The sequence below is a fragment of the Panicum virgatum genome, chromosome 6K (genome assembly GCF_016808335.1).
Source record: "Panicum virgatum strain AP13 chromosome 6K, P.virgatum_v5, whole genome shotgun sequence".
Lineage (NCBI taxonomy): Eukaryota > Viridiplantae > Streptophyta > Magnoliopsida > Poales > Poaceae > Panicum > Panicum virgatum.
In genome coordinates, this window is record NC_053141.1 from 41,276,455 (window position 1) to 41,292,756 (window position 16,302).

At 47.7% G+C, this 16,302-nt stretch overlaps 2 protein-coding genes across 2 annotated transcripts; one reads left to right on the forward strand and one right to left on the reverse strand.

Annotated features, from left to right (window-relative positions):
• Window positions 1–8,692: 8,692 nt before the first annotated feature.
• Window positions 8,693–11,071, forward strand: LOC120712714 (transcription factor BHLH089-like). The gene is made up of 7 exons (XM_039998574.1): window positions 8,693–9,128; window positions 9,208–9,441; window positions 9,628–9,693; window positions 9,811–9,879; window positions 10,022–10,093; window positions 10,206–10,373; window positions 10,559–11,071. The coding sequence occupies exons 1-7, from the start codon at window positions 8,748–8,750 to the stop codon at window positions 10,682–10,684; spliced, it is 1,116 nt and encodes a 371-aa protein (XP_039854508.1). The 5' UTR covers window positions 8,693–8,747; the 3' UTR covers window positions 10,685–11,071.
• A 415-nt stretch (window positions 11,072–11,486) lies between these two features.
• LOC120712713 (heat shock protein 90-5, chloroplastic-like) lies at window positions 11,487–16,182 on the reverse strand. Its single transcript, XM_039998573.1, has 19 exons — window positions 15,809–16,182; window positions 15,508–15,581; window positions 15,279–15,404; window positions 15,095–15,188; window positions 14,905–14,988; window positions 14,630–14,773; window positions 14,425–14,541; window positions 14,278–14,322; window positions 14,092–14,172; window positions 13,834–13,938; window positions 13,608–13,748; window positions 13,411–13,503; window positions 13,186–13,263; window positions 12,857–13,111; window positions 12,659–12,761; window positions 12,394–12,565; window positions 12,207–12,312; window positions 12,015–12,104; window positions 11,487–11,917 (listed from the first exon to the last, which is right to left on the reverse strand). The coding sequence occupies exons 1-19, from the start codon at window positions 16,061–16,063 to the stop codon at window positions 11,711–11,713; spliced, it is 2,370 nt and encodes a 789-aa protein (XP_039854507.1). The 5' UTR covers window positions 16,064–16,182; the 3' UTR covers window positions 11,487–11,710.
• Window positions 16,183–16,302: the final 120 nt, after the last annotated feature.

The window sequence follows — 16,302 nt, forward strand, 5'->3', positions numbered from 1 at the left end:
CTCAGTTGTAGAGCCCACCCCGACCAGCAGCGATACAAAAGGCTAGTAGGCTTTTCGGCACATTGGTTAGCGAGGGCCCAGTTCAGTTCTTCTCTCAAAAAAAAAAGCTGGGCCCAGATTGTTTCGTTCATCTCTGGACGTTGAGCTCCTCGGGATGCATGTTGCTCACATACAGAATGCAGTGCCCATTTGGTCCGTACAAAGAACGATGAAGAAGTTTGCCGTGACTCTTGCTACAAGATTCATATGGCGATCGACCAATAAGACATGCTCCAGATGAGTTCCCGGCATAGGAAGCTTCATGTCAAGTCTTTGTCTGGACTCTCAGTGGAGTCGTCCCTTTCGACACAAAGAAAGGGAGCACCTTTGATGCATTCGCAAACTTCCATGGCCGTCGCTGGAAGGGAGTTCAAATTCTCACCAAAAAAGACATCGTTGCCATGAAAATGGTATGTCCATAAAGAATCCTTCTGTTGCTGAATGCTACTAAAAATTGTTTGGGTTCACACACTGGGCACCTTACTTCGACTCGCATGTGAAACTGAAACTGAACCATGGGTGTGTTTAGATCCCAAAAAACTCCAAACTTTCCATCACATCTTCATCACATAAAACTCGAACGAAATTAGTCCCCATAGGACAAGTCATGAAGCGATCAGAGAGCAGAGCTGCTGATACTTGGGAAGGCTAAATCTATGCAGTGACAGAGCCTGCAGTGTTGGCAATCTGCATGGTTCCTCGTGCCTTCCTTACCTCGACGCATCGCGTTCAGACAAGCTCTGGTTATCCTCGACCCTTGTTCTCGCTACTGAGAGCTGACTAATCATTTCGTCTCGGTAATGACCCTCTGCTCTTTGCGTCTCGGTAACCATTGCTTCTCGGAATGGACAATCTGAACGGCTTCCGCAGACTTTTTGCTGTATCTCAATTATGCTTAGGCGTTTCCACTCCATAAACCCGTAAACGTAAAAAAAAAACATCACATCGAATGTTTCGACACATGCATGGAGTACTAAATGAAGTCTATTTACAATTTTTTTATAGATAGGCTGTAAATTGCGAGACGAATCTAATGAGCCTACTTAATCCATAATTTGTAATATTAATACTACAGTAACCATCTGCTAATTATTACTTAATTATGGATTAATTAGCATCCTTAGATTCGTCTCGCGATTTACAATCCATCTGTACAAAAAGTTTTATAAATAGACTTAATTTAGTACTTCAAATTCGCAAGATTCCATCGCAAATTTTTTTTTGCAAAACATCTAAACACGGCCTTAGCATGCTGACATGGTTTCAGGTTTCCATCTCCTTTCTGTTACCAACTGACCACGTACGAAAGCTGTCACTGGCAGCTTGACCTGTGCAGCGTCAGCCACAGATGTTTCTCTTCATCCCCTTCAAGTTTTGAGCTGCCGGGAGGAGACTACGCACGCATGACTGACGTTCTGTTGCGATGTTATCAACTCTGATCTGAAACATCAGTTACTGCTACCCAGTTAGCGTTGCACAAAGAAGCCCCTTTTGCCTGAAAAGAAACATCAGTTCTCTGTTTTTTCTTGACAAAGATTAACAGTTTCTATCCGCCCTTGTTTCTCATTTCTGATGAAATGTTTATTTGTTATCTACCATCAGTTCAATCTGCCTAGATGGCTAGATGAAACCTCACTGGCCAAGCAGGTTACATAGATCGATCATCTATGTTACTGCTTTTTTACCTTGGGAGAACTTCAAATAACACACTAGAGACACTTTTACAGCGGGTGTTTTCCTCGCAACTCACATTCTCGCAAAGCTTGGTTCACTCGGTTTCGTTGGCGTCCTCAGGCCGTTCGCACTGGGAGCCTCCATTCCATCCTCTAGTATCAGTATACAGGAAAAAGAGCTGCAGCGGCATCCTTTCTCGCATTCCCTATCGAAGGGGAAGGCTCCAGATCCCCGACCGCGAGAGGAGGTACGGGAGGCCCCCTAAACGGCCGACGTGGCGCCGGCCCGCGTGCCCACCCCGCTCTCGCGCCACTCCGCCTCCGCCTCGGCTCCTCCGCCTCCCGGCGCCACCTCGGGCAGAGGGAGGCGGGGAGAGCGGCGGGGCGAGCCGGCAGGGCGAGCCGGCGGGGCAGAAGGGGCGAGCCAGCGGAGCAGAGGGAGGCGGGGAGAGCGGCGGGGTGGAGAGAGAGAGGGGGGATGCCGGAGCCATGGCGCACGCCGGAGCCATGGCGCACGACGCTGCCCTCCTCCGGGGGCCCTTGCTCTCCGGCGCCGCCATGGAATCGCCATGGCCCCGTGCACCGCCGCGCGTGGACCTTCGCCGAGACCCGCAGCCGTGCCGTGCGCGAGACCCTCCGAGCCGAGACATGGCCGCCTCCCCGCCATGGCTCCGCGCGGCTGCCGCCCCCTCGCCACGCGCACCTCGCCGGAACATCCTCTCGCCATGTACCTCGCCGGGCCGCCCCCTCGCCGCGGTCAAGCTCCAGGGGCGTTGGCCGCGGAGGCCGCGAGCTCCAGGGGGCGGCGCCCCTCGAGCTCCAAGCCGCCGCCCCAAGCCGGATCCGGCGGCCCGTGCGGACGCCGCCGGCCGGCCCCGCGGCCCTGCCCCTGCTCCGCGCCCGGCGAGGAGGGAGGAGGGAAGCCGTGTTGCGCCGCCGCCATGGAGGTTCGCCAATGAGGAGGGAGGCGGCCCTGCTCCGCACCTCGCGGCCGGCGCGCGTGCAAGCGGGGGGCTCCGCCGCCGCAGCCTACACGCGGTCGAGCGTTGGGGGGAGGAGGAGCTGCGGACAGCCCCTGCGCCGCCGACTCGCCACGGGCCGTTGCCGCCTCCGCCTCACCGCCATGGCGCGCTCGAGCAGGGGCCCCGGCCCGGAGAGGGAGGGAGGGGGCGGCGCCGGCCCCTCGCCGCCGCCGCCGCCGGACCGAGCGGAGCAGCAGGGGCCGGCCGCCATGGCCCCGCGCGGAGAGAGGGGCGGAGAGATGTGTCACAGAACAGTCCAAATAATACTGATCAAGTGCAATAATTAATAACTTGAGCTTAAACCACAGCTTATGCACTCAACTAGTACACCCAGACTGCCTGCTGTAACCAGGATCGATTACACGGGAACTCTCGACAAAAAACGAGCACAGGTGATTACAAGCAAAAGCAGAGTTCAAATTAATTTACAACAGAGTTTAACACAAGCTTCAGAAATAATTTACAACAAAGTTTTACAATCCAGGGTTACATTTCATACATCAGAGTTCAAACACAGCGGAAATAAAATGGAGTTTAAAACAGAGACCCAAAATACAATACGATAACGACCATCGACGACAAAAGACGAGCTTCACATCTTGCCCGCTGATGTGAGGCCAATCTGCCCATACTTCACGGAGAAGATGGGACCCACTCGACAGTCCAACCCGGAGGAAGAGGCTGACCACTCCAAGACGCGCAGATCTCCTCGAAGACTTCTGGAACACAGCCTGCTCAGAAGGGGGTACAACCAAACCCTGAGTACTCTAATACTCAGCAAGACTTACCCGTCTATGGGTATACTTAGTCCATTAACTAGACATGCAAAGCTCTTTGTCTCTGGAGTTATTTTGTGGAAAAGCTACTAATACTGAATCCTTACTTTCAATATTTTAGCTCCAATTGATTTGACAGCTACAAACTAGGTTCGCCTATTTCTCTAGAGCATACATGGTTGATCATATTATCTTTTAGTAACATACAACTCAATATTTCCATTCCAGTCTCATTCCACTTCTTTACTACGATGTGACAGAGAGATCAAGGTTCTCATATCCGCGAGTCACGGCGAATCGATCCGATTTAACCTTGCAAGGTGGACCTAACTCACACGCCAAGTGTGACCCCGCCGAGTCACACCGAGCAACCACTCCCACGATTACCCCGAAGCCTGAATCAAGCCCGCCATCACCCGGATGATGAGCCCCGCACGTGCGAACACCCGGTGAACCCGTAGACGACTTCACCATCCGTCATCCCTACCCAGCACCGCAGGTCGAGAATCAGAGTTCGACGCAATTTAGGTAATTAGCTTACTGGTTTCGACTACCTTCTACTCCCGGCATGTGGTTAGTACTGTTCAATCCTCGATCAATAGTGCCAACAATGGTATGGTCCTCAATCGACACAAGTGGAGTCTCGGTTTTTCCTTTATTCCATAGTCATGTCCAACTTTCCTCCACCCGGTCTCCACTTTCAATCATACAGTACTCTTTTCCCATAACCTTCTGAAATAACAACCCTATATCTCGCGGGTGACAGGAAATCACCCGTCTTCTACCGAATCTTCTTTACGCGTAGCAGTGCTATCGTCCTGCACATACTAGTAGAGACACTGGAGTAATCTAGGGATTATGCATCTAGGGTTTCATACAACTCCTAGAAACTTAATGCACAAGTACATACTTTAATAATACTTTGTAAATTTAAAGTAAGGGTTATGCTCCGGGGCTTGTCTTGCAAGTCAGCGGGGTTAGCAACGTCTTCCGAAGCTTGCTCAACGGCTTCCTCGATCTGCTGCTCTCCTGCTGGTGGCTCCTGGACCGGCTCAGCAACTAGCTCGTAGACAGCTTCGTTCGCAGCGTCTACATGTATGAAAAATGATGCCATGCAATAATTAAAAATGGTGCAATGAAATGATATAAGTGCTCATGATGCAATGATATTACCGAAAGAAGATTATTTGGCAACACAAAAAGAAAAATTGCGGTTAGGAGCGAAACACGCGCAAGAACATAACTTGCAGACATGAATAAAGCCACAAAATTTACTAGCATGAAGGTACATTTATATCACATGCAAGAAAAATTTATTAACTTTTATTGCAAAAAGAAAATATTTATTTTTGCCCTAGCAAAATAAACTGGACAATAACAGATCCACAAACATGCATACAGGCTATGTACCTGAAAATTTTTCAGTGAACTACACACCTAAAGAGTAAGCTACTGCATAAATTTCATAATTTTTAGAGCAATATAAAGACCAGTATTAAATAAATAAGCTTAAACACAAACCAAAATTTAGCAGGGGCAAAAGTGACATTTCACAAGCATGAGTATTTTTTGCTCTAAATATCTTGATCTAAAAAACTCAACAAAATTTAGTTTGAATTTTTTTTTGCATTTTTCTGCTATTTACTATGCATTTTACAAGATCAGTACACAAAACTGAAACTGGAATTTAACTGGAAACCGGAACCTCCAGGTTCCAAAACCAGAAGTTCCGGTTTTGGGGCAAAAACAGGGGACAACCAGGCCAAGGCCATGGCTGGCGTGTGGCGCGCAAGGGCAGGGGCGGCGGCGCTCTGCGTTCCCCGCCGGCGGCGTGGCCGGCCGGCGGTCGGCGGGGCTGGCCCGCGGCCAGGGGAGCCCTGCGGCCCCGAGGCTTGTGGCAGTGGTGGCCGAGCCTGCGCAGGAGCAGCCCGCGGTGTGCGCCGACGGCACAGCTCGGCGGCCACGGCGGCACGGCGGCGTTCCGACGCCGACGGCGCCCGGATAGAAGGGGAAAAGGGTCGGGGAGGATGAGGGGCTCGCGGGAAAGCTCACCACGGGCTCGAATCGGGCGGAGGACGGCCGAAAAGGGGTCGTCGGCGTGAGGGGCGGAGCTTCGACGGGGACGGCAATGGCGGGTCGACGGAGGAGGGGCCGATTCGGCCATGATAGGGCTCGGCCGACCTCGGGATGGGGGCGGTGGAGGCGCGGGGTGAGGTGGAGCGGCTCGGGGAGGGCTCGGGCTCGAAGAATGGCGGCGAGATGGCCGGCGCGACGAGCGGCGGCGAGCTGCAGCGAGCGGCCGCTTTGCTCCGCCTACCGGCTTCGCGCGGGCATGGGAAGGGAGAAGAAGGAGAAGCGAAACGGGGTTTCGCTCGTGACGTGGCTGCGCCGCTTAAGCGGTGAGGGCTTCACCGGCGCGGCAACGCGTGGCGTCGCCGGCGGCACAGTCGCCGGTATGGACGCCGGAGTAGGTGAAACAGAGCAAAACCGGAACTCCCGGTTTCCAAACCCGGAACCTCCGGGTTTTGGGGCAAAACAGATTCAATTTTGGAGCGTCCAAAACTAAAATTTTCGCACAGCAACTTGAAATTTGGCCAAAATAAAAGTTGTAGAGGAAGAAAAGATCTACAACATTAGTATTGGATAAAAGTTATTTTGATCAACGATTTGAGAGATAAAATTGGGTCAAAAGAAGATCAAAGCTGATTTTAGACTCAGCGCAAAGAGGGGTTCAGACAGAGATTGGACTGGATTTTGACTGCTGGTTTGTAATTAGCAGAAATTGCGCAAACATAATTAAACTTGAATGCATGTGATGACATGAATTCAAAATATAATTATGCATGCACAATTACCACTAATGACAAAGCTTAAACTAATGATCATGATTAAGCGATACTTAGCGGCTAATGTACAAGATTAACACCAGGGGTGTTACAAGATGCGAGTAGGAGGAGAGAGATAGGAGGAGAAGGGCGGAGGGGATCGGATAGGAAGAAGGAGAAAAAAATAAAATAATTTTGATACGTGGGCCCCGTATAAGGTAGTTGGTATAGGAAAGAGATATAGAGGATGTATGAGTGCAGAGAAACTGAATATAGAGGAGAGGAACTCGATGACCAAGCTAAAAATATTTTTTTAGGGAAGGAAAATAGAGGAGAATGAGTGTGAATAGCCTCGAGGCTTCAATTCCCTTTCTCTTTGCAAGACCGGCACGCAGTCCCTTTGTGCCGGATGCCACAGTGCGCAAATGCAAAAGGGACGCAACAGCGTAACCGAAAGGTGCCCCGATTAAAGAAGGGACGGCCATGATTTGTGCTAGCAGCAGCAGTAGCTTGCAAGTCACTTCTTGCCTTCTTGGCTCTCGCATTGTGAGTACTAACATTGTAATTTTTTACAGCTGCGTCCCAAAGGAAGGTTTAACAGTAACAGTAACAGCAAGTAAGCTACCGGGGTTGCTGAGACGGGGTAAAATATCGCAGTCGGCAACAAAGCCGTGTGCGGTTTGCTTTAGTAATCAAAAGATTGGATTCGGGGCGTCGCGGACCCCGAGGCTAATAATAGTTTTGTTTAAGTGTTTGAGGACTAGAGAGGTTATAAGGGAGTCAGAAGGGTTTGGCCAGCTGCTGCATATTGCACTGGAATCTTTTCGTGAAGGAATGTTAATATTTTTCTTTAGAAATTCTAGATGTAGAAAATGATAAAAAATCAGGACAATCTCTTACTTTTTCAGAAAAAATTGCCTTCCACCTCAAACATAAATAGGGACGAAGCTAAGTTATGGCTAGGAGGTGCCGATGCACCCATAAAAAAATGCAAAAACAGTAATAACATCTATATTTTCAGCTCAACTCGATGCACCCACAAAGCAAGTGTACCTACATTGATTTGCTCTAGCTTCATCCACCGATATAAATCTATAGAAAGTTCACTATCGTTTTGTATCGAAATACAGTCTACAAGTGATCAGACCAATACTTACTTAGTATTGCTACTATGTTAACAGTCACTAGTCTAGATAGGTTTAGGTCTAGGCGTAGTTAGGGTGCTCGTCGTCGGTTACGGCGGCGGAGCGGTGTTCCGGGAGTGGCGGCGGCGACGGCGCGGCTCCGGCGGAGAATAAAGATCTTCCCTACCAGCGGCGACGTGTGTTTGTTCGTCGGCATGGTGAAGCTTTTGGTCCTCTGTAGCTCCGGCGGCCGTGTCGCTGCTTCCGCCGGACTATCCGTGAGGTGTGTTTCCCTACCTGCTTGCGGAGGGGAGGGATTTCCTGTCTGACTGCTTCATCTGGGGTGCTGCGGTCGTCGGCGACAGCAGATGTGTGTTCCGGTTGTCGGTTCTTGGTCCGGCGGCGGCGGATTTCTTTGCTTCTTCTGCACTTGGTGTGTCGGCAGCTGATTTCCATTCAAGTTCATGATTCACGCTGGAGGTGAGTCCGGGCGATGGCTCTTGCAGCAGATCCATGATTGGAGGTCAACCATGAAGACGGGAGGTAGCTTGTGCTCGGCGCCGGTGGCTCCCAGCGGCCGGAGTCGAAGACGAAGACGGAAGAGCTCTGGAGGAGAGAAGGGTTGCGTTGTAATTTCTTTTCTTTCCAGGGTTGCTTCTGTAAAAAAAACCAGGGATGTACTGTTCCACAGTTTTAATGTATTCCCCTTCGCAAAAAAAAAAACAGTCAACTAATGATGAGAGGGCGAGGGACAAAAACAATTTTTAACCACAAGCAGGAGATTAAACAACGCCAGCGTTAGTCGGCACTGTCAGAGTACTGTCAGAGTGTCAGTCCGGAGGCCATGAGATTTGGTATTGTCAGATTAGATGGTAGGAGCAAGAAGCAAGAAGCAAGAAGTCACCGTGGAGTAGTTAAGCTACACTACTGCTAATTTCTTTTTTTTTTATGTTGAAATTTAAACTATTGCTATTGCTAATTTCAAGAAAACTGTGTTCCCCTAAATAATAATGATGGATTCTATTTTGAAATGAACATGCAGGACATTTTCCTTTTCAAGATCTTACCTTGCTACCACATCAAAAACTAAAGAGAGATGCTTTTGGGGAGAACACTGCCAAACCGAGCTAAGCAAGCAAAAGCAAAGGCTAAAACAAGAGTAAAAGGCTCCCTTGGGCGGTCAATACTGAAGAGTTCCGTCAAGAACACCCACTCTCAAAAAAAAAAAAGAACACCCACTCTCTCTCTCTCTCTCTCTCTCTCTCTCTCTCTCTCTCTCGTCCCCACCATGGATTCATTTGCATGGGCGGCGGTCTCTCAGACCCCGGGGCTAGCCGGCGGCGGCGCCGCCGGCTCCGACGGGCAAGGCGGGGGTTTCTTGCCGTCGATGGCCGGGTTCCATCTCCCACCTCCGGCCTGTCTCGAACACTTCTCGGTGGACTCCGGCCTCGTCGAGCGGGCCGGGCGCTCGCCCTGTTTCGGCGCTGCAAATGGAACAGCAACCACCGCAAGCGCCTCCAACATCACCTTGGAGGGGGCGTCGGCTCACCGGAGCAAGGTCGCCGGCGGGAGCAGCAGTGTCAGTGGCGTCCACGACGAGGCCGGCACCGGAGACTGCTCCTCCGGAGGACCGGAGCCGGACTACAAGAATATGAATGGATCAAACGAGGTAGGTGTTCACTGATCTTTGCAGTCGTTTCCGGAGGTTCCAATCTTTGTGGCCCAACTTTGTTGCCGTTGCATCGTAGGACGTTCTTGGGACGGATCGAGCGAAGGCGTCCAACGCGTCCACCGATTCCGCAAACGAGAGCTCGCGCAGCAAGGGCGTCAAAGGCGAAGAGAATGGCCTGGCCGCAGCGACAGGGGTGGCCGGCAAGAGGAAACGGAATGGATCCAAGGCGCCTGACGAGGAAGGGGAAGGGTACATCCATGTCAGGGCCCGGAAGGGGCAGGCAACCAACAGGCACAGCCTTGCAGAGAGGGTACACACAAACTGCACTAGAATACTACCATAGCATATAGTACAGTACTAGATTCTTCAGACAATCAGACTTGGTGTTCCTGAAACATTTGGAGAGTGATTGTCTGAACTGAATTAGCTTCGGAGCTTGAACTCGTTCCTAAAAGTTAATTTGAGGATCGGTTAATCGAACTCTTCTTTTGTGCAGTTGAGAAGGGAGAAGATCAGCGAGAGGATGAAGCTTCTGCAAGACCTTGTTCCTGGTTGCAGCAAAGTGAGCCTTCTGACAGAAAGAGCCGCTGCACACACAGACACAGCTTGTTCCTGATATGTGAATTTCATAAGAATGACGCGTTTTTGTATTGCTTGGGATGGATTTGGTTTGATTTAGGTGACCGGGAAGGCGGTAATGCTGGATGAGATCATCAACTACGTCCAGTCCCTGCAAAGGCAGGTCGAGGTATGGTCCCTCTTCAATCTTCAGAAAGAAGGAAAGCGCCTGAAAGCTTTTCATCTGATGAAAACACAACGCACTGATCAAATGATACAGATGCTGGTTTATCCCTTATCTAAAAGAAAATGGTTTCCTGTGCATCTTGCAGTTCCTATCCATGAAGCTTGCGGCGGTCAATCCACAGCTCGGCCTCAACATAGAAGGGATCCTGTCAAAAGATGTATGCAGTCGACTCACCTGGGAGTTCTTGATACCTTTCCAGTTTGAATTTGCAAGAAATCTGCATCAAAATTACGAAATGCACAGTTTACTTATTTCAAATTGAAATGCAGCTTATTCGCTTCCCTGGTGCTCCTCCATCTGCTCCCCTCGGATTCTCATTGTCGCAGTCAGGCATGGTCCAGGAAGGCGTTCATGGATTGGCCAGTTCGAATGGGTTCAGAACAGTCATGCAGGAGCAACTAAATGAGAGAGACTCGTTCAGACAGCATGTTTCTCAGGTTTGCAACGCAGAACACAGTATTTTCTTCCCCATACCCGTGTCTAATCTATAGGGCTGTCTGCAAGACAAGGTCAAGTACTCATCAGTCCTACTAAAGATCTTTTCGGAGTGGAAATAGCTAGTAGCTACACGTTTATAAACAGATTCATTTCCAAGAATCCTAACGGATTTTTTTTCTTTTAGTCTCTGGAGCAGATGCCTCGCGCCATGGATGGATGGTTCCACAATGCAGGGCAAATAGGGTACAGGGCAGTCATCAATCCAGAACATCTAAGCATCAGCCCTGATCAGGACGGGTTTCATCTTTGATGTTCAGCTCCAGCTCCATATGGATGTTCAAAGTTTCTTCTCACCAGCGGACATGTAGAGAGACAGGCACATAACTAGCATGTGCACTGGAGTAACTGCATAGTGCAGGAGCAGGACAAGCTTGAATGCTCCAGGAAAGTTCAGACGGTTGCAACCATTGCTCCAGGGTTGTACATGGGGTTATGTAGGCTGTAGCTACGAATTTATGATGTTGGAAACCCTGTCTGGCTGTCTAGGTGGAGTCTTGAGTGAATATCCCTGAAGATTAAATACCTACGAAAATAGGCAGAATTGCTGCACAGCGCATTTTTTAGTTCCAAAGTACTGTTTGTATTATTAACAACGTTTGCAAAACAGCAATGGCAACATATATTTTCAGATTGAACACTCCTTTTACTCACTCAATTTCCTAATTTCCCTTTTTATTAAACCAGAGGATGGACAAGGAGTCCATCGTGATGCGTAAGCAGCTCAAGCAAACAAGATATCATAGCAAGCAATGGCTTCCTCGTGCTAATCGTGCATATTTTTAACCAGAGGATGGACAAGGAGTCCTCCATCGTGATGCGTAAGCAGCTCAGGCAAACAAGATATCATAGCAAGCAATGGCTTCCTCGTGCTAATCGTGCATTTTTTTTACCTAATTCATCGTTAGTACTGCATCTCATAACTGAAGTCAAGAATACAATAGCTCTGATCTTGATACGAATATCTGTCGGTAGAAGTATACAAAATGAAAAAAGAAATGCAATGTGGGCAGCGCGGGTGACTATATGACTTTGCTTTATATAGAGGGACATCATAACTTTGTGATGCTATAGATCTTCATTCTTTATTGATAAGGCCACTACTCCATCCAATATTAAATGGAATTGGCGGGCAAGTCTACAACTACAAAAATTGTCATGGCAGTAACCCGTATAAAAGGATTTGTAACCAAATAATGTCCTTGCTCATAATTATTATTTTACCCCCTGTCACAACTAAATATCTAGCCTCAACAAAGGATACCCAAGAGAGAACTCACTAATCCCTCCACGGGTCGCTCTCGGGTCTTACTTCTGAAGGCTCAATCACCTCCGTCACGGTGCCTTCAGATGAATCTGCCTCCGCGCTGGCCTCGCCAGTAGTAGTTGCTTCAGCCTCTTCTGTGTCAGACCTCCCCCATCGACCGCCGAGGGCAATCACCATCATCTCGTAGATTTTGCCACCCAACTCTGCTGGACTCTCCGGCTGGACATCGCCAGTAAACAAATATTCAAACATATCAGTAAATGATTTTTCTATGACCTTGGAGTTAAGAAATGTATTTTGTTTTCATTGCACTTACAGTATATCCACTGGAGATCAAAGCAGCCTCATACAACAGCTCGACGGCCCTCTTAGCTTCTGTGCTTTCAGGCTCATTTTTGCAAGCAGCCTACCAAAAAATTGTTTCTCATTCATATTAGTTACTGTTATATTAAGTAGCATGGGCATATCGATTGTTATTGAATGGTGAGTCGCAGATAACTATTCTTACATTCAAATCCTTGATAATAGGGTGGTCGGGGTTAATTTCAAAAATCCTCCTCCCCCTCATAAATTCCAAGCTTGACGTGTCACCAAGTGTTTGTGCCTTCATGAGCCTATTAATTTTGGGCAAATGTACATCAGGAAACAGTTAACGATTCTAATGATCTTGTTGCACAACTGAATAGTAATCCTACCTTTCCATGTTGGCGGACCAACCAAACTTGCCAGATACAAGAACACATGGTGATGAACTTAGACGCTTTGATATTTGGACCTTAGCAACCTTGTCGCCGAGCTGTTGTTTTACCCAGTCACATAGGAGAGTGAATTCCTGCTTTGTTTCTTTATTTTCTTCCTCTTCATCACCTATGAATACAAATTCAGATTAAGATTAGTTGACCTCATGCAAATATTCAAACAGTGAATAGCCAGTCTGAGCCAACTTGAGCATTTCCTCACCCAATTCCAGATCCTCTTTGCTGATATCCACAAATTTCTTCTCTTTGTAGGTTTGTAAGTTCTGAATGGCAACCTCATCTATTGGCTCAATAAGGTAGAGAACCTAAATAACAAAACCACGAGTATCCTGAGTTAGAGCAATGGGAGAAGAAAGAACGGCTCTTACTCGTAATCATATCTGCTTATTCATATACATACTTCAATGTCTTTCTGGACCAGCTTTTCCAAGAAAGGAGCAGTCTTTGCGCTCTGTAGACTATCTGTGGCAATGTAGTATATTGCCTTTTGACTCTCAGGCATGTTCTCCACATATTGATCAAGGCTTATCGTATCACTCTCATTTTTAGAAGAGTGGAATCGCAGCAATGGAGCAAGGCGCTTGTGATTTCCTGTGTCCTCAATGCAACCAAGCTTGATAAACTTGCCAAAGCTTTCCCAGAACTTCTTGTAATCCTACAGAAAAAATTGAAGAGTTTTAACATAAAGTAAACACAATAAGTGGTAGCAAAACAGAGGTTCAGTTGTACCTCCTTATCTTCTTTTTCGGCAAGCTCTTCAATCATATCAAACGTCTTCCTGACAAGTCGCTTGCGCATAATCCTTACCTGGAAAAAAAACAAAATATCTCCAATTATCTGCGCAGAAAATAAATCTCTATCTCTAGTAAAATAAATCTCTATCTCTAGTAAAATAATCTTGAGAATCTCTATTTTTGAAGTAAGAAACTGACAGGCATTTTGCCCATAACTTACAATTCGACTTTCTTGAAGAATCTCACGAGAAACGTTGAGGGGAAGGTCATTTGAATCAACGACACCTTTGACAAAGCTCAAGTATCTTGGAAACTGCAAGATACATATCGGACTCAATAATTTATCCTGTCTTAATTAATGAATACTAGAAAACAATTACCAAAGCACTGTTAGTGTTGTGTTGCTATATAACGTACCAGTTCACCATCAAAGTCATCAGAGATGAAGACTCTTTTGACATATAGCCGGATATTTTTGGTCTTGGGATTCATTATCTCCTCGTTACTAAGGGGCGCCATTCCTGGAACATACAGAACACTCCTGAATTCTACCTCACCCTGTTAACAGAAGGTCAGGTTAGAAACCATTCGATGTGAGTGAGCTTAAGTGTTTAACAGAGTGATGCTTGACAAAATAACAAACCTCTGTTGTGAAGTGAGTGTGGGCAAGAGGATCCAAGAACTCATTGAATGTCTTCTTATAGAACTCATTGTATTCAGTTTTCTTGATTTCCTTTGGATTTCTCATCTGCACAGATGGAATAGAATTCAAATATCTATTTCCTTTTCTTCACCTTAGTACCTCATGTAGATTTGTCAATGTGGAGACTAGAGTACCCGCAAGTACCAGGAAAACATGGTTCAAATTATGAACAAGTTGCAATGATCAAGTACCACTTACCCAAATGGGTTTTGTTTCGTTAGCTAGCTCCCAGTCCCAGTATTTCTCAGTAATAGTCTTCTTCTTCTTTTGTTTCTCACCCTGTATATTCAAGCATCTCAATTAGTTGCAAAAGGTGCAAGGTCTCTAGAAACGTAAGAAAAACTACAAGCAGCCCCATTGAGGGGGGGGGGGGGGGGGACTAACTTCTGTTGCCTCTTCACCTTCTTTTGGCTCTTCATCCTCTTCAACCTGTCAGTCAAGAAGATTGCATCAGTGCAATAAAATAAAAAAGGCAACATATGGTAGTAGCCCCAAAGGACCTGTATAGCCAAGAGAAACAGCAAGACCCACCTCAACAGTTCTTGATTTCTCCTGCCACGTGTATATGGGGAATGACACAAACTGAGAGTAGTTCTTCACTAAGCCTTGAATCCTTGAAGGGTCAGCAAACTCATATTTGTCATCAGGCTACAAAAGTAACAAGAATGTAAGATTTCTGTTACCAAAAAAAGAAAAAGAAAAATCTAGCTATATCATGACAATATCAGGAACATACCCTTAAAAAGAGAGTGATCTGAGTTCCACGTGTAAGCATCTTCTCAGGGTCAGTCTCTTCCTTGATGACATAGGAGCTACTATCCGCCACAGCTTCCCACACATACTGTTTATCTGATTTTGGGCTCTTAGTGGACACCACAACCTGCAATGTGGTTTAAAAAAAATGTTAACTTTGGTAACAAATTGAGCTCACATGCAAATTGCAAAAAGAACTAAAGTGTTATTCCATGTAAACTTTTTAAAGAAGATACCATCTAAGATATACTTTCATACCTTCTCCGCTACAAGAAAAGCTGAGTAAAACCCAACACCAAACTGACCAATTAAACCATTATCGGACCCAAGGTCTTTGTTCTCCTGAGGAGAAAAAATAATCCCGCATTAGCAACGAAACAATCACACAAAAAGCTTATTTCAAACATGTAGATGTATCAGAATGGAAAGGGAAGGAACGACGCTGCACCTTGAGGGCCTTCAAAAATTTTGAGGTGCCACTCTGAGCAATCGTACCAAGGCAGTCCTTCAGCTCATCTTTGGTCATCCCAACACCAGTATCACTGTAGTAATCAATAACCAATAAGCAAACAGTGCTACCAGAGCATGTTTTAAGAACACGGTCAAGCACATATCTAAGAACAGCAACTTACGTGATAGTAATTGTTCCAGCATCAGGGTCAGGTTTAATCCTTATTTCCAGCTCGCCACCATCAGCAAGTAAAGAAGAATCAGTCACGCCAAGAAACCTCAACTTATCCAATGCATCGCTGGCATTACTGTGTAGAAATCCAGATAAATAGCACTCATAAATCATGAATTCGTGGCATCAAATGGATAATTGTAAAATTTAATTATACTAAGTCTGAAAGAGCTACGAACCTGACGAGCTCCCGGAGAAATACCTCCTTGTGACTGTACAGGCTATGAACGATCAAGTCCATTAAGCGGCTCACCTACACATACACAACACAAACAGAAACAAACACACATGTTTCAGTAACCAGCGTTCACACAAATTAAAGCTAGACTCAATCTCAGCCATACAAATTTGGCAACAATTCTGCCGAACTCCTGTCAGGTAGCCTTATCACATTAATCCACCTAAAAAAAACCTAGCCGTAAAGACACCATTTGACAAATTCCACACAAATTACGAATACGCACGGTGCCCATGTCTCACCTCCGCCTGGTACTCGAACTTCTCCTCGGCCGCCTCCTCCCCGGCGGGTTTCTCCGTGACGGCTGCATCGCACCTGATCCTGACAATTCTGCCCCTGCTCCTCTCGGCCTCCCATCTGACCCCTCTGGGGCACCTTGCCGCCCCGCTTCCCCGCGGCGCGACCGAGCTCGCGGCGGACGGCGCCCCCCTCGCCGCGCGGGGCCGCAGCGCCGCCACCGACGACGCGCCCAGGGTCCCGCTCAGCGCCGGCGCCATGGGAGATAGAGAACTCGTATGCTCACGAGCTGCCGCGCCAACGCTCGGGGGGCTGAGAGATGGGAGAGAGGGCGCGCCAACGTTTCGGGGGTGAGAGGGAGTGGGACTGGGAGAGGATAAGGGGGGTTAGGGTTTATGTAAGCGCTGCGGGGCGGGCGGGTCCAAGAGGAGAGGAGGAAGGAGAGGAGGCTTCTAGAAAGCGCTCGAGCCCGAGCTGCGCATCACCACGGTCGATGATG